Source organism: Labrus mixtus, chromosome 7, assembly GCF_963584025.1.
Source record: "Labrus mixtus chromosome 7, fLabMix1.1, whole genome shotgun sequence".
Taxonomy (NCBI): Eukaryota; Metazoa; Chordata; class Actinopteri; order Labriformes; family Labridae; genus Labrus; species Labrus mixtus.
Genome location: NC_083618.1, coordinates 12,330,088 through 12,357,661, shown reverse-complemented (window position 1 = coordinate 12,357,661; position 27,574 = coordinate 12,330,088). Strand labels below are relative to the sequence as shown.

General features: G+C 39.2%; 3 protein-coding genes across 3 annotated transcripts in view; 1 reads left to right on the top strand and 2 right to left on the bottom strand.

The window, feature by feature from the left end:
* Window positions 1-5,917, top strand: part of uba7 (ubiquitin-like modifier activating enzyme 7) — a 35,056-nt gene extending 29,139 nt beyond the window's left edge. The window contains exons 22-24 of the mRNA XM_061043002.1: window positions 1,279-1,380; window positions 3,520-3,602; window positions 5,027-5,917. Coding sequence (XP_060898985.1) covers window positions 1,279-1,380; window positions 3,520-3,602; window positions 5,027-5,159 — 318 coding nt within the window. The 3' untranslated portion in view covers window positions 5,160-5,917. The remainder of the gene's footprint in view (window positions 1-1,278; window positions 1,381-3,519; window positions 3,603-5,026) is intronic.
* A 334-nt stretch (window positions 5,918-6,251) lies between these two features.
* Window positions 6,252-8,803, bottom strand: inka1b (inka box actin regulator 1b). The gene is made up of 3 exons (XM_061043003.1): window positions 8,676-8,803; window positions 8,513-8,565; window positions 6,252-7,313 (listed from the first exon to the last, which is right to left on the bottom strand). Exons 2-3 carry the CDS (start codon window positions 8,513-8,515, stop codon window positions 6,372-6,374), a joined length of 945 nt encoding a protein of 314 aa, XP_060898986.1. The 5' UTR covers window positions 8,516-8,565; window positions 8,676-8,803; the 3' UTR covers window positions 6,252-6,371.
* Window positions 8,804-10,959: 2,156 nt separating this feature from the next.
* LOC132978017 (guanine nucleotide-binding protein G(i) subunit alpha-2) overlaps window positions 10,960-27,574 on the bottom strand; it is a 38,261-nt gene continuing 21,646 nt past the window's right edge. The window contains exons 2-9 of the mRNA XM_061043001.1: window positions 24,803-24,845; window positions 23,280-23,421; window positions 18,636-18,796; window positions 15,383-15,511; window positions 13,783-13,912; window positions 13,162-13,315; window positions 12,780-12,972; window positions 10,960-12,113 (exon numbers count right to left, since the gene is read on the bottom strand). Coding sequence (XP_060898984.1) covers window positions 12,782-12,972; window positions 13,162-13,315; window positions 13,783-13,912; window positions 15,383-15,511; window positions 18,636-18,796; window positions 23,280-23,421; window positions 24,803-24,845 — 950 coding nt within the window. The 3' untranslated portion in view covers window positions 10,960-12,113; window positions 12,780-12,781. The remainder of the gene's footprint in view (window positions 12,114-12,779; window positions 12,973-13,161; window positions 13,316-13,782; window positions 13,913-15,382; window positions 15,512-18,635; window positions 18,797-23,279; window positions 23,422-24,802; window positions 24,846-27,574) is intronic.

Below are 27,574 nucleotides of genomic sequence, written 5' to 3'. Positions count from 1 at the left end.
GATGACTGTTAATTGTCCTATGTGAGGAGGAACATCAGCTTTTATGAGTGCAGGATTTGGATAGATGTGTCTGGGTGTCAGGACCTCCGTGTTCTGTATTGAAATGTCAAACGGTCAAAAATATAAGACAATTGCAGGTTGCCAAGTCACAGTCAAGTCATACATCCTTATATCTGTGTCGGCGATGCTGTAGGATGGAGCCTGAGGCATGAGATAAGATGTGTTTGAACTGTGTGGTAAAATGCCTCAATGAATGACTGTGTTTGTAAAGCTTCATCCAGACTCGTGAGACTTTCATCACGCTTTCATTACGCCTTTAAGTCTGCAGATTAAATGGCCAGATTTCAAGAGTGTCTCTGATTCAGAAGCCCTCAAAGCTCTTTAAATCAGAAAGAAAGTGGCCCTTCATAGCTCAAACTCACTGAAGCCCTAAGGGGACAATTACATTTTTCCAACATTTTCCCGTGACAGTGAGTTCATTTTAATAGTTTTCACACTATCAAGACTTATTTCACTCATGATAGCGGGATCATTTTCTGGCAATCTATAAAACAAAACAATAAGGTGGTCACTGTGATAGGCCTGACCATGATGCACAATGCTTTCATTTCTTACACTAATGAGGTAAGTTAAACCTAACATACTTTTTTTTACAGGAAAACATGGTAAATAAAATGTTTGGATGATTTTTTTGTTACAGGCTTCTTACAAACTTACACTTGCATAATGGTTAAGTTTCTGGAAATATGTCACAGTTGATATATCACTGCCAGGAGCATAACTTTTCAAATCACACAAGCTACATCTTCAACTTTCTAATAAATTGTCCCACAAACTGCAACGACATGGCTGAATGTATCATTTACCAGCATGGGGTGTTTGTAAATCTTGTAAGTCTTGTAGATGAAAACTTAAGTAAAGCAGGAGAGTCTCTTCATCATATAGGAGGAAGCAGGAGGAAGCAGCTTCTTGACCTTATGGCAGCTTGTTGGGGGTCTTTACTGCAGCGCCAGAGAGGGCTGCTGATTCTTCTCAGCTGCTTTACAACAGAGTGATGAAACATGCAGCCTCTCTGTCTGTGAACATCCAAGACTCTTCTTATGGAACCAAAAATGTTAACTGCAAGAAGCATCCATCAACTGCCTGTCTGTGTGTGTGTGTGTGTGTGTGTGTGTGTGTGTGTGTGTGTGTGTGTGTGTGTGTGTGTGTGTGTGTGTGTGTGTGTGTGTGTGTGTGTGTGTGTGTGTGTGTTGGTGTATGTAACATGTCTATCGGCAGATCGCAGGAAAGAAATACACCCTGTGGGATGACTTCCTGGTTGAGGGCAGACGTGGCGGTCAGCAGGAAATGACCTTGGGAGATCTGCTCCAGTATATCAAGGTATGTCCTCCTCGTTCCCCTCAGTAAGGAAACACAAACTTTCTTCACACCCGGTGCCACTGAGTGCAAGATTTGTGTTTTTTATTTAAGTCTCAACCTGTTCACCTTCTTCCAGTAGTGCACACAATGGCCATTGTTTGAATGATTGGCCACTTTACACCTTCCATTCACAAATTTAGGAATCTATTGTAAAATCCTGGAGGAAGGTCACGCTGTGTTTGTTGACCCTCTCCCAAAGTCTGCTGAAGCCCTTTCCACAATTCATACTCATTTATGCCACTGGTTAGTATAACCCTTTTCACATATACGGAAATCTCCTGAAAAACTCCGGAGATTTCCAGGAGGAGCTGTATGTGTGAACGCAACAGCCACATTTTTTACTCCGATATTACCCGGAGTTTATCCTGCCAGACCCCTAGTATTTTTTCCTCAGATAATCCGGAGGAGCTGATGTCTGAACATGGCCGAATATACTCCGGAGATTTCAATTTCAGCCAATGGAAAGAGAATGACGTTTATATAGTGACCGGCTAAAGTGTCTGCACGCGACCACTACGATCGCCGTGCACGTAATTAAACGGCTGCATTATGTTTTCTGTTCCTCAGTATGTTGTTCTCCACTCTTTTGTGGATGTTGTCATTCCATTGGATTACACATAGCATTGATATAAAGGCAAATATTCTCATTATAACGTCGTGTAGCGGACTCTGTTGCTTCGGCCGCTACTTCCGCGTTGTTTATTTACATCACGGCCCCTCCCCTCTGACAGGGAAAGTCCCCCCGCTGTGAGGAGCATATGTGAATTGCTACTTCGGGAGAATCTCCGGAGAGTGCATATGTGAAAACGGCTTGTGTTTTCACTGCAATAAAACAAACCAAACCAAGAATTCAGCCAAGTGGCTACTTAAATTGTTTTCCTTTAAGCTGAGAAAAAAAGCTGAAATAGTGTTTTTGTTCATGAAAAACAAAGACTGACTCATATCCCGAAATCATACCTTTGTTTAACTGGTATACCTTAAAAAACAACCAACAGAAAGACACACACCCCCCCCCCCCCCCCCCCCCTCCCCATTTCAAGTCTTTGTGCTAAGTTAAGTTAGCCAGCTGCTTGTGGTTGCCTCATATTTGGCAGCTAGATCTCAGAGTGCATCAGTCTTCTATTCCAACTCTCAGCAAAAAGAGAATAAGCTTGAGGCCTGTCACAATCACAGTAACAGATGTTTTAAACTTTGATACCACAGCAACTAAAAAACAAAAAGCTAGACGTAATGATTATGAAGGCCTTTTCTTTGAGGGCTAAATTGAAATATTAAAAAAAAAAAAAAATAGACTGACATGTCAAGACTGTTACAATCAATCATTAGTTTATTTGCCTGATAGATGTTATGATTTTGAAACTATTGTCTTGTCTTTAACTCCTGAAATTTCTGCACTTCTATTTACTAGACTTATTTCAGAAAATGAGCCAGGACTTTGGTAACTTCCTGAATTGACGCGGTGCATTGATGCATTCTTAGAACAGCAACAGAAGATTAGCGTATTAAGCGAAACTCAGATTCTCCACATCATCAATGTGACTTCTACAAGCCCATAGTTAACTTACTGTGTATCATTGTAATGTTTTTGCATCTTTTAAAGACATACACAGAAGACACACAATGAAAACCACTTGTTTCATAGAAACATGTCTGATGTTTAGAATAACATTGTCCCATTGCTCTTATTTATTCAGGTCATGGTCTTTATTATTTGATATAGGTCACATTGTAACAGAAACTTCTGATCACCTAGCCTGTTTGCTTTGCACATATCTTCCTGCCCTGATCTGGCATTTTGCTTCTTCTTTCTGCTGACGTTTGTTCTGAAGAAGAAAACAGGGAAAATAAATTGGCAGGTCATCTTATTTTGCAGCGGGTTTTGTTTAACCTTTGACTAGCCGGCTTCCCCCTGGTTTGTTTGTGGAGACTGAAGAGCTTCCTGAACTGCTGAACGTGTTTGAGGCCACATGTCATCACTGCACTTTTAGTTTGAAATCCCCTTCATACAATGCATGTATATGTAGTATATATGTAGTTTATGTGCTGTTATCGGGTTATATTGCACTGTAAATTACATTTTGATTGCTTGTGCTTTTGCAGGAAAACAGTAGCTTAACAGTTCGCAGTCTCTACTATGGAACAGCCATCCTTTACAGTGGACAAGAAGAGAAGCTCATGCTGAGGTATGTCCACTAAACATAAAGATGCAGTTACATCTGCGTACACTTTTCATGCAACTCTGCACACTTAAAGAATCACAATGCGCAGCCTCCCTGTGTTTGTTTAAAGCTAATGGCAGGATGAGGTGTTTGAGAGCCTGTTGACACACTCACATGCATCACTGCACGCTGACGATGGACACTGCTCCTCCTCTGTTGTCCTTATGTTTGTCGAGGAGTCAAACAGTTAAATCAGGGTGAACTTTTTTTCTCTGCACGTGAGAAGGCCAAGCTGTCCGGGCCTGTTCAGGAGTGCACCACACTTCATAGCCGAGTTTCGGAGCCCCAGGGGATTTGAAACAAATCAGATATGTAATGTGCAGTTTATTAGGAGTCACAACAGAATATGCAGCCGCAGGGGTGTTTTGATTTCAGGAGGAGGGAGAAACCGTGATGAATCAGGTTAAACCTTGGGAGTGTACAGTCAGTACTATACTTGGAAATTAAAAATTTGAGCATATGATTCTTATCACTGCTTAATTTTTTCTGTGAGGTCTTCATGTTGAAATTGAAATAAAACTGTGTGCAGCTCCCTCTCTGTTTTTGGACGCTGAAGTCTCTTGGTTTGGGGGGGGGGGGGGGTGGTGGTGTTGTGGTTAGATAAAGCCACAGGGGGGAGAGGGGCATGTGGACAGCAGGCTGAACATGATAAATGCCCTCACCAGCAGTTACTTCCGTGCAGTCGCCCTGCCCCAAGCTTCCTGTTTTCAGCCAGTAATGTAGGAAGCTTGCAAACGTGAATAACTGAAAATCATTCAGCATTTAATTATGTTGTCCACATTTCTCATAAAAATCCAAAGCCATCTTTTTGTTTGTTTCTCACGACTATTCTACCATCATTACTGCCCCAAACCATCTGCTGCCACTGAAGGGACAAATCTGTTAAAAAAAAAAAAAAAAAAGGTCACAGATATAAAGTTGGGTTTATTAAAATTTGTTAAATACTTTTCTTTAGCTGCTCAGTCATTTATAGCAAATGGGTTGTTTATAGCAAACCTCACTTAAACAGGAATAAATATAGGATTTGTTTGAGGCTATTTTCAGACACTCATTAATACACAATTCAGCTGTAGTTTCTATTTCCAGCAGCAAGATGCTGTTTGTTTACACAGGAATGAGCTATATCAAGTGTGGGATGCACGAGCAACAATCGGTTGGATGAACCTTAATTATGTGTTGGTCTTTATATAGGATTAGTTTATAAATAGAATAAGACACTTGTTTGTCTCTTTGCAGGAGAAAAACAACTATATTGTTCATATTTGTACTTCTTGTTTGCATGAACTCCCTTTAAAAAACATTTATCAATGATAGTTTGTTTTGTTTTTTGTAACTGTATTGCTGTGTAATGTGATGCATTGTTACTTTACATTCACTTATGTTTGCAGTGTGTCTGACGTAGTGAGGAACGTCACCAAGACAGAAATCCCTCCTCACAAGAAGATGCTGGAGTTGGTTCCCTCATTTGATGAAGAGGACGACTCTGACTACTGCCTGATGATCAGATACCTGCTTCTGTGATGCGAACAACATAAAGTTAAAAGAGAAAGGCATCGCATTGAACCTTTGTTCACAAAAGTCTAACATTCCTCTGACATGCTATCTGTTAAAGAGCACCAGCTTTTGTTGCTTTAGCAAGTTCCACTTGTTTGTGTCTATAATCAGCTCTGAAATACCTCAGCCGTGTCCCACAGAAATACTATGGAAATCACGATTGATATTGATTTCCTGTTTCTGTTTTGTTAAAAAGCAAAAGATGATCGTTTTTAAAATTTCAGTTTACCCTATAGTAGAAAAAATCCCATGACATTCTGTTTTCTCACTTTTGGTTTAAATTAGATGTATAGATCGCCCTTAAAGAAGTCGGCTTAGAGGTAATGAAGATTCCCCCCCCCCCCCCCCAAGGCCTGTGGAATAGATGATCTGGAGCTGGTGGGGCAGTGTTGGTCTTCTTTTCAGGATTTAATTCAGGTCAGACCGAACAAGATGTTGGAAGTACTGCAGTGAAGTCAGAACAGGCGGTTGACACAGTAGGCTTTAAGCTTTGACCTGCTCTCTTAGCACACACACACTCCCTCCCAGCAGATATAACACCCTCAAAATAACATGGTGTTTTTTTAATCATGTTTTTCTTATTAATTATCACCGCTACAACCTTTTAATGACATTTATCACTGTGTAATGGTCTGTAATGGTCTGTGATTGTGACAGGATGCTGTTTGTGATTTAATTACTGTATATTTGAAAAGAATGCAATAAATATGCGCTTATGAGGATCAGTATTGTTTCATTTTTCGCCACAAATAGGTTTTGTTCTCATTACAGTCATTGAAATAGCTGCTTTGCTATCACATTGCACACAAAGGTGTGGTTACATTTACCTAATTTGCAAAGCTTTAGAGCCCTCGACTTTATCTTTTAAACTTGGGCTGAGATGTTAAGTGCAACGATCAAAAAAGGATCATCGATGATGAAGCTCAAAGTTGACACAAATTCCTATTTCTTACATGTAGAACAAGACAACTTTCCCCCTAACATCACATGTCTGTAGAGGGTTGAGAAGCTTAAATGTGTAAAACACTCAAAAATGAATAAAACACTTGGATTTTTCCATTACATTCAAAAGAACATTTATTCCACATGCATCAACATTCTGAACAAATTCCAAGTATAAAAATAGAACCATCTTAATACAATAAGTGTTTTGAGCTCAGTCTGTTATTACAGCCTCATTTAAATGTATCCAATGATGTCGTTGCATATGATAGGCTGTCTGCTGCCTGTTTTCATCAGAGCAGTGAACTGGTAGAAGTCAGTGTCTAGTTGGTGCAGGCCTGTGTGAGACTGGTGGAAGAAAGGTTTGCGAGCCTGGAGTCCCACAGGGCAGGACATCCGTTTAGAGGCCTCTGCAGTTCTGCTGGCCCTCGTGTGGTCTGCCTGCCTCATCCTGACCTCCACACCTTTAGACATCCCTGCCAGCCTGCGCCTCATGTTCACCAAAATGTCTTTAGCCAGACGCCTGCCCGCGCTGGGCTTTAGTTCTGCTGGTTCAGGACACTCTGGTAAGTCCATCCAGTTCTTTATGAGGTCTGCAAAGCTGTTGTCTCCAAGAACCAGTGGCTGTCTGTTCCTGCTGCGGCTCAGCAGGGATGTGGTCCAGTCCTCCTGCTCACTGGCCTCAAATGAGGTCCACCGCTCCAAGCAAGCGTCCGAGGTTGATTTGGGTCTGATTCTACCCGTGTGTCCTGTGTTTGTGCGGAGACACGCAGAAGAAGAGACCCGCACATTTCTGGTCCTCCTCAGCACCACACCTTCGTCATGCCAGGAAGCCTCAGAGTAGCCCGAGTCCACGTCCAGACTTTTCTCACTGCTCGGGGAGCCTTGAGTCAACCGCTCATGCTGCTGCTCCTCTTCTTCTTCTTCCTCCTCTTCCTCCAGAGGGCTGGCCAGGCAGCAGGCAGAGTCATATGTGCTGGCTTCACTGGCGTCAGACACCCGTAGACGGATGAGTCGCTCCTGCTGTGCCCTCTGTTTGCAGAGCCGTGTGACGGCGAAGGACTGGACACATGGTTCACTCAGTGGCCTGGGCCTGTTGATCTGTTTCAGGTCCTGCAGCGATCTCATCATGCACTGCATATGGTCCCGGAGGCAGTCTGCAGAGTCTCCTAAACACAGCTACACAATGAGAATAACAAAGAGTTAGATGTACACAGAATCTGTTATATAACAAAACTCCTCACCCCAAAAGGCACAGTGGACTTTTACAGCAATCTACCGAGAAGTTCTGTTTGCGGTCTAACAGCGCCCAGAGCTATTCCCAGAACCGGGCCAAAAAAGATTTTTACCAGCTGAGATCACTTTGCTCTCTGACCAACATAACAAGTGAGGCATTCCTGAAAAACCTCAGAGCAGCTTTATGCAGACCATCAAATGCAGTGTGATCCCAGCAAATATACAAAGTGGCGGCTTTGAGAACAGGATGCACATTTTATTCTGGGAAAACCCTGCCTGCTGCCTCCCCTAGCTGGGGGGGAAGTTTTGAACAAAGTATGGCTGAATCACGGAGGAGTGAAGGGACGCTTTTCCTCTCAAAGTCCCCTAACTTACAGGATGTGGACTGTAGGAAACGACAGCAACAATTTAGAATTAAAGAGGTATTCATTATAAATCATAAAATCTTCTCACACACAGATTAACTGTAATCAATGCGGTCCAGTTTATCCACCATAGCTTTTACAGATAAAGACAATGTTAAAAAACAACAACAAGCTATCCTGTGGTTATAAGGGACCTCTGAAAACGTAAAAGTAGTAGCCTATATTTTTTTGCCATCATACTTTTTGTTTTTCAATCAAATTCTTATAAAATGACGTTTTCTGAGCCCCCCCCCCCCCCCCCCCCCCCCCCCCCCCCCCCCCCCTGTACTGTCACTGTTTGGCTTGGAGCAAAAGAGGACAACACAATGCCATGATGTTATCACAGCTGTGGGTGCTGGACCATTTGGCCTCCAGGGGAGGGTCTTATCTGACACACAGAGACATCCTCAGTGGGACTCTGTGGTCAGTCTGCACCACCTAAAATGCTCTGTTCTCCTTGGCTGCCTCCACACAAGGAGAAGAGAGGATTCATCCAACCCTATGCATTTTGGCAGGGACAGTTTGGTTTGAATTAACTCTGACCCTAGGGAGATTAAAAGACTGTAGCTTTTCTAAAAACGCACAAAAGAGCAGTCATTGAAGGGAAAACGTTAAGAATCTGTGCCTAAAGAGGGGGAAACTTGCTTACTATTTGGCTATCGATATTTTGCACAATTAAGGCACTACCCATGCATTTTAAAAACTGTCAAAATATATTAGCTCGTAGGAAAAACTTACCATAGCTGTTCAGTAAATATCTGCAGAGAACTTCAGGATCCTGGTAGTTTTTACTGCAAGAAAAAAAACGATGCATTGGATAAGTCATTTGACGTTTTTCCCAACAAATACAAATTTAAAACAACTGTTTTTGTTTTGTTTTTTTTAGAGTTAAGACACTCACCTCGCAATCGGTTCTAAATAAATCCATGCAAAGGCAAACTTCCACAGATTCAAAGATGATATCACAGTCTCAATATTTTCCCCTCTGATCCTGGTGAGGGTCTGTCCGCGGACTTTGACGACGCTGAGGTTTTAGCTGCAGCCAATCAGCGCACGACCTCACAAGCTCAGCCAGTAGCAAGTCGCCCGACACCAGATACCGCCCTCCCTCTGTAATTACAGCGTGTCCTAATGTAACTGTACACTATCGAGGCTCTACATCTTCAATTAAATACAAGTCATCAAATCAGTTTAACAATAAATCTATCACAGAAATAGAATTGCTGGTGATGTGTTATTTTGAAAGGCTTTATACTTTCTGTAGTTGTCTCCCGTTTTTGCCATTCAAAGACATTTTGAGGGAGTTCTTAGTTACCCAAATCGAGGATCAAAAGATAAACTTAAGATAATTCAAAGCCCGGAACAGCGATGCTTTGCCACACATAAAATGACTTGAATTGACTTTACTTAAAAAAATAATAGGCTACAGATAATATTTTATAGCCTATCTTAAATAACGTATTATTGGAGGCTATCTATCTTTTTTCCCAACATGACAACTTAATAATAATTCACAAAGCCGACTACAGCCGACTTCAGAAGTTTCTTTAGCAACTGCTGAGTAAATAGCTTAATATTTACAGTCTGTGGTAAAAAGCCCTCCTTACATGTGCTGATTTAGTTAAATCTTCATGTCGCCACCTTGTGGATCATTGTAAACACCGTCTCCTATTAAACATTCATTCTCCATTGTCTGTGAATATAAACCTCTGCTTTGGGTCCATTCATCGTTCTTCTCTTAATGGTCGTATAGAAATGCAAACGTAGCTCAAGTGAAGTTCTCATTTGATTTGCAGATGAGCTAACCATTCATGACTGCAGCTCCACACCTCTCTCCTCTGAGGATGGTGACAACACTTTGTATTGTAATTCATACAGGTACAGTGATGGGAGGCGTGGTCAGCCACTTTACTGCTACAAAACAAGACATCACTGTTAAGTATACTCAAATAAAAGCTCAGAGGCAGGTCTTCAAGTCCTCCTTTTGTAAACCAAATAAAGACAAAGTTTGTAGCCTAAGTTTTATCATCAAAATGTATTCTATTGGACTAAATTAACTGACTATAACTTCCAAAATTCTCATTGCAGGACTACAGAAAGGTGTTTTAGGGTTCCTTTTGTTATTGGCCCAAAAGTGTTGTGCAAAGTCAAAGGTCTGCTAAACAAACTTATTTAAATGTTTTTGGAAGTTTCTCTAATCTTTTTATGCCAATATTGGTTTTTTTCATGTTTAAGCCAAAAGCAGCTCTAGAAGGAACCCAAAAAGATAACTAATCAAAGCACAGCCTCACAGACTCTGGTACTTTATCTCTCTCTATTCTTTTTAGAGCTAAATGTTAGCTCTTACTTTAGCTTTTATGTCAAAGTAGGCTACATAGAAAAAGTAAAATTCCTTTCATGCATGCACTTGGCCAATCAAAAAGACTCTGACCTCAGTGATAGACTTCTGTAGCAACTCAACACAAGTACGCATTTTTGTAAAATGGTTAAGGCCTGAAACCACTAGTTTCCTCTTCATTTAGAAATGTCTGAGTTGTATAATTCTGTACTGTACAATCTGAAACATGTAACGTGTAAATATATGTCAAAGCATACTGGAATAATTAGAACAATACCTCCCTCTGACGTGTAGTGGAGTAGAAGTATGAAGAGGCATGATGAGGAAGTTGGCTCATGTGCGTCAGTCATATGCTTCACCATTACATGCAATGCTACTTTTCACCAATGACCACCACCACCAGAATAGATGCAGAACTTCAGACAAATCCGTTTGCACATCAAGCTTTTTTAGTAACATCAGGGCATCATCAGTCTAGGGACAAGAGTTGGAAATTAGCAATAGTTATATACTCTTTATGCAGCACATCAGTTTCATGCTCTGTATTGAAACTATTTTAAATGGCATTGTCCCAATTAAATAAATACATTTAACGAATATCCTCCTATATCTGAGTAAGCAAGTCCACCACAGACTGGACTGACAGACCTTAAGGCCCTTTTTCAAGCTTTAAAAAATATGTCAAGAATATCTCACAGTGTTGATTAGTGAATGGGTTCTGTTTGCTTTCTAAAATTGTCTCCACATTTTCTTCTTCTGTTCATTTTTTGTTGATCTTTTTCTGAACGTGCAGAATAGTGACATGGTGCCTTTTCTTTTGACTCATCATACTGTAGAATCAAACATATAAGGTGAGAAAACTTTTATTTACATTAAACAAGTGAATGACTTTGATCTTATTCCATTATTAAACAAGTCTCATCCAGTTGTCTCTGTGTTTGGTGAGTCTGAAACCATGGGTAATGTGAACGGAGGTGGAGTAGAAATAGCCCTAATTCACACGATGGAGATAATATGAGTCTAATGAACGAGTGTAAACAGATATCAAGGCACAAACATGTAAAACAAAAAAGAGACTGAATAAAAGAAACAGTACAGAACAATGTAAGGAACAGACAAAACCACTTAAAAACTTGTAGATATCATAACAACTGTTTGTTTCATTAAAGTGAATGAATGTTGTTCAGTCTGTGGGGGTGAGAGCTAGTCTATTGGCAGTCATGCAAAACAATGACTATAGTACAAGTGTGGATATCGAGTCTGTGTAAACATTGTACAAAACAAAACATTTTCCCTTCATCCAGTTTTGTTCTCCATGCGGGGTTGTCTTCTTCTTCAAAATAAGCTCTGTGCAGTGGAAAGGTTCATACAATGCCAACTTAATGTGAATGTGATTTTATTTTTTAAAAAGGTGTTGATTCCATTCTGCATTCTCTTTATAAACTTCAAACGTTGAAATGGAAGCAAAAAGAACTCAAATTAAAACTTGTACAAAAAGTTGGATGAAAAAGATTTCAACAGGTTGTTCTCCAACTGGTCCCTTTTAAGGATGACACATATTGATTTTGATTTGCCATGCTGCATTACAAGATTGCCGCATGTTGTACAGATAGTTTAAAATCTTCCACTTATTATTTTCCACCCAAACCAATTGGATAATATAACATATATTACTTATTTTCTCAGTTGAGTGCTTCTGATTGTTGAGAGGTTGTTGCTGAATGGGCCTCAGGTCAAATATCTATCTCTAAAGTTGCTCAGTATAAATAGTATGAGAAGCCCTGTACATTGCAGAAAGAAATATAGAACTGAAAATGAACATCAACACAATAGGCAAAGAATGTGAAGGTTGCTATCAGTGATTATTGAATTTTTTTTTTTTTTTTTTTTATGGTTTCCCCCTCCAGAAGTCAAGTCTGTTATGGTTTTCATTATGAAAAGCAGTAATCATCACATGGCTGTTGCAGTCCCTCATGCAGTCTGTGTGCGTCAGGCATCATCCTGCATCAAGACAAAGAAGGGAAAGAAGAGACTTTTAAAAAACGTCATACAAAAGTACGAAACAGTCAATGTCTTGCAATTCAAAGTTTATCCTCATAGCATATTTGGAACAACCTCAGTTGACCAAAGCGCCGTACAGGTCAAACAAAAATATAGAAGTGGTGCATTATGAATAAAAAGAAAAACAATACAAGAAAAAACACAATAAATAGGAGCATTTTAGAGAAACCATGTGTTACCATTGCTCCCTTTTAGAATACATTTCATTGACAGCAACAGCTAAACATGACATGCATTTTTCATCAATTTGGCAATGCTATTATTTTAAAAAGTGTAGTGTATAAGGTTTCAGTATATAATAAAAAATAGTCAACTAGAATTTCAGAGTGCTCATGCTGGCAAAATCAAATTGCCAATTTTCTATGTGCCCTACAGTTTATAACACAAATATGTTTAAATTATTATTGCTATTATAGAAGAGAATGAGATTAACACGTATTATCATTGAAGAAGAATTAGTCCGATATATTGTTGGGCATTTTTGCTCAAAAGGAATTAAACTTGAATGATATGATAACTAATCCTCTCCTCCTCGGCTGTCTAAATAAATAAAGGACAGAAATAATGTTTCCTCCTTGTTCTTTCCCCCCTTGTAATCCATCTTACCTTTAGAAAAGACCACAGTCTTTCAGGTTGTTCTTGATGATGACATCGGTAACAGCGTCAAACACAAACTGCACGTTCTTGGTGTCAGTGGCACAGGTGAAGTGTGTGTATATCTCCTTTGTGTCCTTCTTCTTGTTCAGGTCCTCAAACTTGGTCTGAATGTAACCTGCGGCTTCATCGAACTTGTTTGCTCCTAGAGAGCAAACGTTTTGAGAAAAAAAACAATAATAGATTTTTTGAATAATATGACAGATTATGGATTGTTTCATGCTGTGATTTGTTAGTATTGTTACAGCCACAGCCTGTGGTTTCACTGTGGATGTTCAAATATTAAAGCTCTGCTCTCGGGTGCAGTGCAGCCCCTGAGAGTCCCACTAAGTACCTGTATATTCTGGGAAGCATATGGCGAGGGGGCTGCGGGTGATCTTCTCCTCAAACAGATCCTTCTTGTTGAGGAAGAGGATGATGGAGGTCTCAGTGAACCACTTGTTGTTGCAGATGGAGTCAAACAGCTTCATGCTCTCGTGCATTCGGTTCTAAAGAGAGGCAAAAAAAAAAATCAGTCATGGTTTACGGCCTCAGCTCATCACACAACAAGTCAAATGAGCCGCCACCAGGGGGAGATGTTGTTTAACATTTGAAATGTGAGGAAGTGTAGGGTCCTCAAGTGTCTTTTGGCTAAGTCTCTCCTGAGCACTTATTTTGAATTCATAAACTGTTCAAGAAATTAGGGTCAAATGGTTCAGGTAACTTGAGAAATTAGCTTTCATTAGATAATTGCACTCCACTGTTTCAACTGTAAATTGATCTTTAAACTGTTAATTTCATCAGCTGGGTCCCATTATTATTGAGTTATATTAAGGGAGGGGGGGCAATGTTAAATGCCTTACAATAAAAACTCTCTCATACTATAAATAAACAAGAGAGCAGATTTATGAAGTGGGTATAAAAACATTGTCCATGACGATGAAGAATAGTTGTGAGAAGGGGGATCTGTCCTCACCATCTCTTCGTCCTCAGCCAGCACCAGGTCATACGCACTCAGTGCAACACAGAAAATAATGGCCGTCACTCCTTCAAAGCAGTGGATCCACTTCTTCCTCTCCGAGCGCTGGCCTCCGACATCAAACATCCTGCAAAGGGGAAAAAGACGTTGTGTATTCGGGTGCACAAGTGCTGGAGGAAGGTCACAGTGAAAGACGGTAAGGTGAAGCTGAGAGGGAAAGCACTAAGGAGAACATTTCAGAAGAAAAAAAACACAGAGGCTTTAAGAGAGGAAGGTAGGAGAAAGTTGAGATGATATTCCATCCTTCGATGTGCATTAAGTTTTCATGAGGCTCCTTTGAGAAAAGAGTACTGTGAAGGTGGAGAGGAGTCCATCAGGAATCTGATAAAAGACAGCAGGGTCAATGTGAGCCTCTGTATTGAGAGCAAAGCGCAAGCTAATGGAAGGCTGAGCACTATGATCAAAGCAGATGGCGATGTGAGGGGAGCAAAAGCCTGCAGACAGCTGGAGTGTTTAATGTCCACCACATACGGGACAGACGACACTTTCATGATACATAGGGTGATGCCCAAGAGGTTCCATTTGAAACAATCAAAACTAACCATAGTTAAAAGATTATATTTATCATTAAGCATTTTACTTGCCGTATTATTATGGCAAACTGTGCAGGATCCCAAAAACATGACTTTCCTCTTATTGATTGCCTCCATGTATTATTCAGAGCAAATATTGAGGCTGTTACAAAAGTTAAATATCAGAGAGTTTATCTCAAAACAGGTCACATCATAGTCATGTGGCTGCTTTAACAAAAAAAAAATCCACATCTGGATATTTCATATAAAATTAAAGACAAAAAAGAATGATACAAAAAACTGAGATCTGTAAAAAATATGAGTAAAATGATGAGACTGTATTTTCCTATAATTACTCACACATATACAGTATCTTCTCTTTGCACATTTCAAATTCATCTGTACAGGAATTGGATCTGCTTCAGTTTAGCTCCAATTATCAGGGGTTGAAGCTCTTACTGTGTCTCTATACTGTTCAGAAACATTTCTATACATCCGTTACTATCCCACACATGAGTAATCTGGCTCAGATCATATTTTTATATAAGACTTCCAGTTCTAAACCAAGGAGGACGTACTCAAATGTTAACGTTAATGTTGTTACTCAAAAACATGTACATTAAAGCTCAGCTTTTGAGTGAGAGTGTGGTGGGCAGATTCATTTACTCAGCTCTCAATGCTATCATGATAATTGAGCATGTCAAGCTTCACAGTTCAAGTCAGAGAAAGAAGATTGGACAGATATGTTAATGTTTTGTTTTGTTGGGGTTTTTTTTTTATCCCAAGGACAGTTTTATGCAGCATTGGTCATGTGTGGCTTGTATGACTTAGTGACAACTCGTAGTTTGTTAAGTATTATTTATTAACACTCCCCTCACAGTCCTGAATGTCAAGTGTGAATAGCTAAATGAAAACGTCCATTTCTTGTAAGAGTGCCTTTTTTTAATGGTAGTGAAATGTTTAAGTGTATGGTTTCAAACATATCTGAGATCCACAGATATCTGCTCAGTGCCTCCGATCCTTACTTGAAGTGCAGTTCCTTGAAAGTGAAGTGAGTCTCCACAATGCCTGTGGTCTTGACACGAGTTCGCAGCACATCTTGCTGGGTGGGGATGTAATCAGCCTTAGCTATCCTCTCCAGATCATTCAGGTAACTAGAAGAGGGTTACAGAGAAAGAGAAAGAGAAAGAGAGGGAGGGTGGGATTTCAGCATTATTTGAAGACTACAAGAGTGAGAAGGAACATAAACAGACTGTACACACAGCACATGAAAAATAGGTCACTTGTACTGCATTAACATCAGACAAAACAGTCTGCATTTCACCAAAGTGTTTTGAACTGTAATGAACTACAGCAATTTCATGAACTTTCTGTGGAATGACTCATGTTCTGCTGCACTCATTAACACACTGTTAAGCTTTACGTAATAACATTTCAATGCCTGTTAAGGCATAATGCTAAAGTCTTCTAATATTTAAGTTTGACCAAGTGCATTACACAGCTCAAGCCCCATTTTTGTTAACCATATCTGCAGCTTCAAATGGGGGTTGGTAAAAACACATCAATGAAATCCTAAATAACTATTTTTTTGAGCATATGAAGGCAGCAGAAACATGTTGCAAAAAAGATTCAGGTTTCTTTTTAGCTTACTCTTTATGACCTTCAGCTTTCATATTGTCAATTAGTTTTTATTTGTACAAATAAATAATGGAGACATTAACCTCTGGTAACAGTTTGAAGCTCACTACAACACAGAACCAGAACTCTTTCTTAAAGGGACAGGCACAACTTGTAACAGTGTAAAACCATTAATATCTTCTACTGTGTTATTATGTCGGCCTATAATCTTCTTTTGGCAACTTATAGGTTATGAGACACATAAACCTATATGTCGTCTTCTTCTAATCTTATCATTTTGAGCTTTTGTTATTTCCTTCACATCTTAATTTTTTTGCTTTATTACATTAACTGCCTTTCAATACCTGTTGTAGCTTCATTTCCATTTACTCTTGTTGATCTTTTGTTATTGCATTTTGTTTGCACTTTTGCTGGGGTACATTTTTTTATTGCCACTCTATTTTCTGCTGTGCTTTGCTTGGTGTTTGCTTGTGGGGGATGTGATGAGGTCGAGGGTGAAAACCAAATACTGATTCTACACATGTCCTGTATTCGCATAATAAAGCCTCATGGGAAATGGCTGCCTCAAATGTCTGTGTGAGATACCACTAGGGAATTGCCATTAGAGACATTTTTTTTTTTTTAGTGGGAGGATTTCTATGGCAACATGGATCATCTTTACTGGTTTGCTCCATTTGTGATTTACTTGAAAACTGAATTCTAAAGCAATCAACACAGTTTGAGGTGAGCTCAAGCCGTAATGAAGATTTCCCTTTGGAAATAAGACATTGGGTGTTACAGTTAAAGTATGCACAAATGTTTATGGTTTATGTTTATATTATCCCCCTTTTCAACAAGTTTAAAGAAGTGTCAGAGGACTCCAAAACATGTCTGTGGGTGGTGTTTACAGTTTAAAGTTAGGAGGCAGACACTGAGGGCAGAACAAACACCTAGCTGTGGGGGTGTCACCCACCTGGGTGAAAGGTGATGTCACAAAGGGAAAATCTAATAATGGACTGTACATTGCACATTTCCTGAAATATAGAGCAGGCTAAAGCTGGAGAGGATGGACTTTTCTCACAATTGTTGGGTTTGTGGACAGACTAGGGACACATATTAGTGTTAGAAAAACATGGTAAAAGTGTATTTTGCACAATATGTGACCTTTAATGAAACAAACAACACACAGTCTTTGCAACTCTCCTCTCCTCTCCTCTCCTCTCCTCTCCTCTCCTCTCCTCTCCTCTCCATCTCTCAAACTGGCTGCTATTATTTGCCTCTTCAACTTCTTGAATTCATTATCCTCCTTTCCCACTCTCCCTCTGTTTTTGCCTTTTCTGACAGACTGTTGGTCAGCAGGGAACTGTAGAACTATCTTCAGCATGTTTAACACCACCTGACCCACATAAAAAAATTATTACATCATCTTCTAATGCCAGCTAGGCGCTTAAGTGGCCAAGACTCTACAGACAGAAAGATATGCAGTTTATAATATCAAAAATTGTGTCTGTACCAGTGTCCTGATTCATGCATGTCACGTCCACAGAGTAATAAAAATGAATGACTCAACAAAACCCGGCAGACCCATTGAAAGGACTGAAAACATAATGAACGATTAAAAACAAAAACATTCTATCTCATCACTGCAGATGTTACAAACCATTTTCCAATGGGATCACAGATACTGTCAATCCAGACAAAGCAACATTTTTGACTTTAAAAATCAATCCACAAATATGAATACATTTGTTCCACATGAACGAAAAACAAACGAGTCACTTGAGGGATTTTATCATGACCAGCAGTTCTGAAACTTTACTTGGTTGCTACAATTCCTTGAAGTAAACTCAATTTTTCTGAGTCTCACCTTCTTCTCCCTCAAGACATACCATTCTTTGCCCAGCTAATCAGGTTAGAATGTTTGACGGTAGAACCCAGAGAGGTAGAAAGAATCTCTAAATGGAAGTTATTGGACTATCCTTCCTGTCTGTATCACTCCCTGAAGAGGTCAGAGACAGGTTTCTCACTGCGGCGAATATGAGAGAGGCTGAAAGTACAGCACCATAAGATCCATCACATCAGGCGGAGAAAGGCATTAATAAAGGAAGGACTATTAAACAGTCCATTATCTGACGAGAACAACTATAAACCAAACACCATCACCCAAACCTTTCTTACTCTCTGTCTTTCTTGAGCTGGTCCATTATCTGACGAGAACAACTATAAACCAAACACCATCACCCAAACCTTTCTTACTCTCTGTCTTTCTTGAGCTGGTTCATAATTGTATTAAAATAATATTGCAGAATTACATTTGCAAAACAATTTTCTACTTTATGTGAGAACCTGATATGTAGTAAAAGAGAAACACTTCAGTGACTGTGAGGTTTCCAACTAAGCCACATTTACATTTACAGTAATGAAACTCAGAGTCAAGGATATGCAGGGGTGGATTGCATACTGTAGAAGAGAACTTTTAGGAATAATATATACAAATAGTTAATAAATGTTGCCGCCTACATTTGACAAAAGTACTAAGAATACTGACAATCATAGATCTAAGCAATACAGTAAAGTGAGTTGAAAAAAGGGTCGCTTTATAAAAAGAATATTCAAAGTGGGATCAAAGTATAAAATATACACACACAAATTTGCACTCACTATGCTGCGGAGTCATTGAGTTGGTACTCTCGGGACCGTGTGTAGCAGCTCTGTATGCCACTGTCAGCCCAGAGTCTCCTGATCACGCTGGACAGATCATCAGGAAAGATGCCCTGCTCCTCAGCAGCTGCTGACAGAGCGAAGAGCTGCTGAGCATCATCCTGTAGGGGGCGATAGAGACACAGAGCAGCAGGATTAAAATCACTACCAAATATACATGAAAATTGTTATCTTTGACAAAAGATATGTCTTCAAGCACATGAAGGTGGTGGTATTTCGAAAGCATTGTTAAAGGGGACATATTATGAAAAATGCACTTCTACAGTGTTTTTGAACACATATTTGGGTAACCTGAGTGTCTACTGACCCACAAAATGTGAAATAAACCCATCCAGTCTGTTATGTGTGGTCTGCATAAGTCTTAAAACACAGAGAAAAATGATCTGTTTGAAATGTTCTCCTTGTGATGTCACAGTGGGATTCTGGTTAAAAAAAATCCCCTCCCCACCTCTGGTATCTCCACCCATGGACTCCACCACAGACCTAGAGCAAAACTTTTGCGCAGGTCCGCAAGTTTTATTCTCGCTAGCGAAGGAGTGATGTCTACCAGGAAAACCCAGGGGGGGCTCATTGTATTTAAAGAGACACACACACCACAACGGAGCGTTCTGAGAGGGCTGGTTTATACAGGGTCAAAAACCTCCTCTGGTGCTTGATTCATGTTATATTTTGATCAAAGAACAGCACAGATGTTTCATTTAGACCACAGGGGACTGTTTGAAAAGGTGGAAAGGGGGGATGATATGTCTTCTTTAAAATGTTTTTTTTTGTTTTGTTACTAAAAGGCTAAAAAGCTGAAAATAATATAATCAGAAGTCTCAGGGAAACAAGTGAGTATTTTTTCAAAACATTATTATGCAAAACACGTATCTTTAAATGACACAATTAAGCTTGGTGAAAGATCGAAATGTCAAAAACACCTTGAGCAATGAAAATAATATTTAGTAACAAAGGAAAAGTTTGAACTGTAAGAAAAAAAAAAGGCTCAAAAAAGGTACCCCACATGATCAACGGGAACATTTTAATTCATTACGTACTACTTGCTACACAATGCTTACTAAACAAGTAGTCATGGATTGCTGTTTCTCTGGACAAGGAAAAAGGAAGAGAATGTTTATCCAACAATAATATAATGTAAGAATGATATCAGTGAACCCAATGATAATCTTCTCAGTCTTTATGTTGGCACTAAACCCTCCTTGTTGTATTCATATGATTGAGTACAAAACTAATCATTAATCCCTGGTCCTCTCAGCTCGTTTGTTTATGTCACAGTGACCAGCTGTTGTCATTGTGTTTGCAAGGACTCTGGATATCAATATGAAGTCATTAAAAAAATGATTACTACACTTCCTTTGTGCAAAGTCATGCTCTAATGCATATTTATTGAGTTTTCTCTGCAATAATAATGTTTATTTATCTTGCTCTGACATGTACCACTCATTATCCTGTACTCTGGGGAAGATTTCCTTTCACATTTTCTGAGTTTTTACTGTTTAGATATGTTTTATGGTTTGTATGCGACACCCTTTTTCATATTACTGATGATTTGCTGCAGTGACTACAATTGTTGAGATTTTACAAATTTATCAAATGGTTTATTTAATTAGACTGTTAGATTGGATGTGATTAATGCAGCAATCAACGCCTGCAAATGTGATATAATTGATGGAGCTCTTGCAGCTCCTTCAAGCAAATTAAACAGCAAAGAGCTTGAATAATGAGTGTGCACATTTTGGTGCCATGTACATTTTTGTGTGCATTGATGCAGGTTGATGCTGATCTCTGTGTGTGTATGTATGTATGTATGTATGTGTGTGTGTGTGTGTGGGTGTGAGATCATTTCTACAGTGCTACAGTCTGCAAGTATGGACAGGCTAACACACTAATTGCTAGTGTGGGAGTGTGTGAGAGTTCTGTCACGTACATGCAGCCATTTAACTGATCTGGCAAAAGGAATAAAAAGTTTTCTGCATGGTGCTCTAATGACCACAGCCAGAGTCCTCAATCCTTCTCTTACAGCTTCAGCTGACGTACATACACCCCGACTTTAATACAAAATCACTGATAATCACTCCTCCACAGGCCTGAGTTCAGCCTTTGATACAGCTTACTGACGGCTCGTTTGTGGGCTTCACAGGGTGCAGCAGGATCTCTGCTAAAAGCTGTGACTGGATGTGTTGCTGTGTGTTTGCAGGGTTTGGCTGTCTATAAGTTTCTGTAAAGACATTTTTAATGAATGCATTAAAGCAGGCCCATGATGATATGTTTATAAGAGCTGCACTTTTTGATAACAGAAGTTGTTTTAAAAAAAATCAACGTTATCAGCTAATGCTTAATGACTTTCTCAATAGGAAAAATGTCCCTTTGTTCTAAAAATGTTTGCAGCTTAGCAGATAGTTTGTATTTTTAAATGTATTGTTTTCAGTTTATTTTTTTATATAAGGGGAGGCTTTCAGGGTGAAAACTAAAACCCCTGTATGGAAAACAAAGAACAGCTGCTCATATTAGCCTATACTCTATAACTTGAATCTAGTAGGAAATTTCTGAACAGTGCCTTTCACTCTATATAAACTGTTATTGACTAGATGGGGCACAATAAAAAGGAGAACAGCAAAGATTTGCTCATGTAGTGTCTAGATATCAAGATTTAAAGTCAAGAGAAGTATCTCCACTGTCGATTTGAGGAATAAAGTTTCAGTAGACTTTAAACTGAAGTGTACATTGTAACATATTGACCCATGAAACACACACTGAACATGTGACTAAGGGTAAAACCATTACTGAGAACATGAAACTCCTAGAATGATTTCTCTATTGTAAAATGTAAATATGATATTGGGCTGGGGAACATTTGACCCAAGGTGCATAGAAAGGCTCCCCACAAACTATTATAGACTTCCACTGTAGGCAGTAATCTACTGTAGTTAAACTATAGTCTGTTGAATATGCTAACAATTGCAACTTATTTTGTAAGAAATAAAAACACGTTTCCATTCCTTTTTCCTTCGTAATGTTTTGAAAGGATGGGCAGACATAACCCTCCATCAGATGATGTTGCTGTAATCTATCTGTGTACAAAAATGCAGAATACTGTATAAAGTATCTGAAACCAGAAAATTCTGGGCCACCTTTAATGTCTTTCTCTTGCAGGTAGTAGCCATGACAAACAAAATAATTAATTTGTTTCATTGCTGAAGCTGCAGACTGCACAAGGCAAACCGGATGTGCGTTTCAAATGTGTCCTGCCAGCACTTTTTGAATAAATCCAATCTCCTAAACAGCCTCAGAGGCTCGTCTGCTGCTGCAGCATCTATTAGCCGCACCCTCAGCCTCTTTCTTTCTATTACAACTTTGAGGAGAGAGCAGATCAAAGATGGAGGAGGTGAAGTCTCTAGGATGATGACTCTCTTCCCTGCAGGTGACAAAGATGGATCAGAGAAGTATTACACTCTGTTCTAGTTTGAGTAATAACAAAAAGTTTCTCTCTGGGGAAAAAAAAAAGTGGCTGCTGTGAACAGGTGAATGTTAGAAATCACAACCACATTTGAAGAGAACACTTGCACAGATTAAAAGTGTTATACAATGAAGAGGAGGAGATGTGATGTGAGAAATGTGCAATAACTGTGGAAGTAAAAATGTTTTCAGACTTATTCACCCCAATTATATTGAGACACAAACAAAGTGAAAAGTACACTGGAACAAAGGTGACCTCTTGTGATTTTAATTCGGAGATCACACAGTCTTGATCGGGATAACATCAGACAACCTTAGTTTTAGCCTGAGAGGGATCCTGATCCATCCAAAGACAGTAACCTGGGTTATCACACAATTATTTTTGTATTTTGGTCTGTCAGTTATATGCTCCTACTTTTTAAAACCATGGATTTTCAATGGCCACCTCTCTGCATATTTGCATCAGTTTGTACATTATAATGTCTGCTTGTCCTTTTTTTAAATCAAAATGTTTCTGGTAAAGCCAATGACTGGACAAGAAACTGAAATGTATATTTATTGGCTGCGGTCAGGCTGTGTTTATTCAATTAAGGGTTAAGAATAAGGATAGAAATATCGATGTTAGAACATATACAGTATCTCACAAAAGTGAGTACACCCCTCACATTTCTGTAAATATTGTATTATATCTTTTCATGGGACAACATTGAAGAAATGACACTTTGATTCCAGTGGCAACCTGTGAAGCTCTGGTGAACTCCATGCCCAAGAGGGTTAAGGCAGTGCTGGAAAATAATGGTGGCCACACAAAATATTGACACTTTGGGCCCAATTTGGACAATTTCACTTAGGGGTGTACTCACTTTTGTTGCCAGCGGTTTAGACATTAATGGCTGTGTGTTGAATTATTTTGAGGGGACAGTAAATTTACACTGTTATACAAGCTGTACACTCACTACTTTACATTGTATCAAAGTGTCATTTCTTCAGTGTTGTCCCATGAAAAGATCTAATAAAATATTTACAGAAATGTGAGGAGTGTACTCATTTTGTGAGATACTGTATAGAAAAGTCATGATATAACAAAAGCATAATGTGTTAGTCTGTATGTGTGCTTGTGTGTCTTACCAATCTGGATGTGTTGCTGTAGTCTATCTTGAGGCTGGCCATGGCTTTAACTATGGCCATAATAGACTGGATGGTGTTACTGTAAACCACTGCCCGGTACTGCTTACACTCGTCTTCTGAGTAGCCATCTTCATGGATGATCCTGAGAAAGCCAAAAATATTTAACATTTTATTAAAAAGTGCATTAAAGAGGGTTTTATATTTTTTATTTTACTCTCACTTACGACCCAATGGGTGGCAGGCAGAGATAGGTGTAGGTGGTGAAAAAACAACAACAACAAAAAACAACAACAAAGTGACTGACGGCAAAGTAAAACACTAAAAAATGTCTAAAAATTATATGAATAATATCTGATTATGAGCAGATGGCCTTGACTGCAACAATGTATAGCCTCAGTGCCAGCACTCCGTCTGGTTTCTCAAAACAGGGGCCCAGCCGTCACCGTCATCCCTTGTAGCAAATACATTTAGTCTGAGTCCGATATCAATTTGCAATCCTCCAGACTTAATCAGGCTGCAGAGGCAGAAAACCCCACGTTCACTACGACAAACTGAAGCAACATCGTGCTGATGAAAGCAATAGTGAGCAGTCTCCAATAAGCAAAGAAATGGTTTCCTTGTTTTGAAACTGTTTAATAAAACAACTTTATTTTACCAACTTCTGTAACATTATTCTGCATTTTCCAAGGATATAGGGATGTGAAATATTATATAATGTGTTTTTGTCTCCAACTTTTTTTGGCCTGTAGGTGTTAATAACCTGCCTTCAAAAAGAGGCAGACTGTTCCTTCTTCAGCCTCGTAAAAAACAGATTAAATTCCCTGCTAGTCCAGAGGAATGTGAATAATTAAGTCATTTAGGGTCCTGTTTGTGTGTTTGTTTTGATTTGTTTTTAGTGTGTGTGTGTGTGTGTGTGTTTGTGTGTGTGTGTGTGTGTGTGTGTGTGTGTGTTCTCATTGGTGCACAATCATCACAAATACCCTCTTTTACTCCCATTTTCTCTTGTGCTTTGAACAGCAAAAGATAATACAAACAGGCCGACACACTGTCCCTGTATGTCAGCTATTATGCTGAAATAATTAAAGTGATGGAATATGCCCAAACTTAGTAATTCACATCTGAGGTAAGACAAATGTAACCACATGCACAGAACCATCAGCTGTAAGTGTGTTGGTGCATTTCCTTGTTTACAAGGCTTATTAATTGGCTTGACATCAGGATCTAAAAATGATCACATCTTGTACGTCTGAAAAATGTCATTCTATTGAGGAAAGGGCATCACATAGGTTGGTAAAATACTTTGCTGTTATTGTTTTTGTTAAACAAGAATCATTGTAAATTTTTTAGGAGACCACATTGTGATTCTTTTTTTGTATAATGAAAAAAAAAAAAAGATTAGATCAGATTTGGTTCGTCATAGCTAAATAAATGCTCACCAAGCAAAAGTTTCACATTGGCAACATTTATTTCAAGGTGGAAAGCCATCAACAACCATCAAACTAAATACGGCTTATTCTACTTACTTCATCTGCTTTACAATTGTGCTCTTCCCTGACTCCCCAGCACCTGTGGGAACAGGAAAAACATTAGTTACAAAGGGAATACAGCGCCTCCAGCTGTCTCTGTTTCTGCTCTGAAAACATGCGTGACCCAGAGATGACCTGCTACTAACATCACAGTTTGTCCTGTCCACTGGGTTTACTGGTTTATTTATGTTTCCATCTATGAGGACATGATGTACAGATACGTGTGAAGGCTTCCCCCCTGGTTATGGCTCAATGCTGGTTCATTTTCCATTCTGATCGTAGAAGGGTTCATGGAAGTTTCATGGCTTTTTAGATTGAAAGCGTATTGAAAGGAATACTTGTTTAAAAAATTCAAAGGTGGCGCTAAAAGTCTATTAAATTATCAATTATATGTAGTAAGCATACTCAAGATGTATTTATACCCATACTCTACTCTACATACATTATATTCAAGGGAAACCTGACATAGACTAATCTAAATTATGGGAAATAATAGAAATATTTAAACTCAATGCTTTGAAACCTCTAGTTTGTATTGGTAATAAAAGAAATGAGACATAAAGGGCAAACATGTGGTTTAAAAGGATGCTACAGAAGCCTGTAATGTTACAACATGCCCAAGTTAAAAGTATAAATAAGAGAGTGTTGAAAGAGCATGCGAGCCGGCAGAAAAAGTATGAAGCAGCTAATTTACGAGCATTAAAATCGAATCAGTCACACAGTGGCTGCAGGATATGAATGTTATCTGTGAATTTTTCTTTACCTTGCGGATATTTTGTAAGAGGGCTGGCAGGAATAGTCTGGGTAAAAAAATACAGCTGTTTGACCCCGAGTTTTGTGAATGTGTGAAAAGGCTATAAGACTGTCTGTGCCTAGTGTTGTCAGGACCATGTCACAAAGCTCTGTCCTCTAACACAACCTGACCACCCCAGCCAACAAACACAAACAAAGCCCCTGGGTGACAGAGAAAGAGGGACCAGCAGTGCTCACCCACTCTTACTGTCGACTCTCATCATATTCACACACATCAGACACTTTCCAGAGACAGAGGGAGGGGAGCAGGGTAAAGGGTCGGGGCTGTGTTTGCTGTCACTCATGATTTGCTGAGAGACAGACTAAAAGGCTGAGAGGTAGTGGGATAATCTCTGGGGAATATTTGCCAGTCTAACAAAGTATAAAACAAAAAAGATGTCGATGTATTTCAATATGAGAATTATAATTTCTCTTATGTCTGCTTAACTTTGTTATGGTTTGTGTTTTATTTGTTTTTGCCTTTATTCATTTTTTTTTCATAACTTATACCTTAGTGAATCCTGAAGTAGAATTTTTTTTTCGGATACAGCATCAGATTTATGGCCGCTTATATGAAAATAAGCTGTTCAAGAATCAGCGAGGGATTGGTTGAAAGTGTGATTTCTGTCTCTCCGTGGACAAACACGAAGGTCACCTTCCTGACTACACGATTAAACTCATCCATTAATATTTCAGACCCAATGGGAGGAGAATACTTGTGAGCAGCAGTTAAAAAGAAGAGCACCATCGTCCCACACGAGGTGTTGTAGGGGTAAATGGCGGCGTTGTTGAGCTGTTCGAGGGCACTGCAGCATTGAGTAGGCTTTTTACTGTAACAGGTCGTCTTATTGTAGCATTCAGAGGATATGAAACATTTCTGCAGATGCTAAATGTAAAAATGACCATGAAACATCGTTGAATTCATTCGCTGACACATCGAAAAAAAACTTTAGGTTATTTAAAAATATGGTTTGCTGTTGTCTAATGGTAACTGTTGAATTATTAAATACCCCACTTGCTAAAAAGCTCCAAAATACACAAACCATGTAGGCCTACCTGTGTGATAGGAGCTGAGCCATGCAGTCAAGAGGATTTGGGGATAAACCTACAGTACAAATATACTACAGTGGAAAAATAACTATAGCTGGACACATTAGGGACCCTAACACGTTAGGGAGATAAAGTGTGTTTCATATTGGTAAACACTAACCACTACTTTTCTAACAACTCCTGGTTACAAACATGCAGGAAATGTACACTGATGGGACACTACAGATCTGCTACCTCATGTTTAATTCAGGATAAGATCTTTCCAACAGCCAAAACTAAACTCATCATCAGGGCAAACAGAGCTGCTACTGCAGAGGATGAATCAGATTTCAATGAACAGGATGCTCACACAATGTTTCCCTTAGGTTTATCGGATGGGTGGAGGGGGCTGGAACTTTTAAACCGTTGCAGAAAGTTTGAAAAGGGTGATAAGAGCTGTGCCTCAACACCTCTCTGATGCCTTTGTGAGCTGATGCGCCGGGTCACAAAGGCATAGGTTTTGGAGGCTTCACCTTAAATTTGTTTTTTGATTTTTTTACCCAGAAATCAACATATTGGGATACATTATATTTCTAAGCGCAGTTGGAAAGATAATTTCTTGTCAATTAGTCCAGCATAGAGTATATCAGGTTCAGGATATAACCTGTTCAGTGTTATTGTTGTTGCTATAGCTTGATTTTATAAAGTCGAGGTATCGGTGCAGAAGTTTGTGTTGTTATTATAAATATATGAGCAGTAAATGGTTCAGTTTAACAACATCCTGTGTGGTCTTCATTGAAGCTTCCAGTACACAACAACAGGGATCCTGACTGTATGAACGCCTGTTAATGATCAGACAAATCAAACAGTTGTGCTTAAAACATTTAGTCTTGCAATTATGTGTATGTCTTCAGAATATTCTTAATGATCAGAAGTGTCCATCCATGT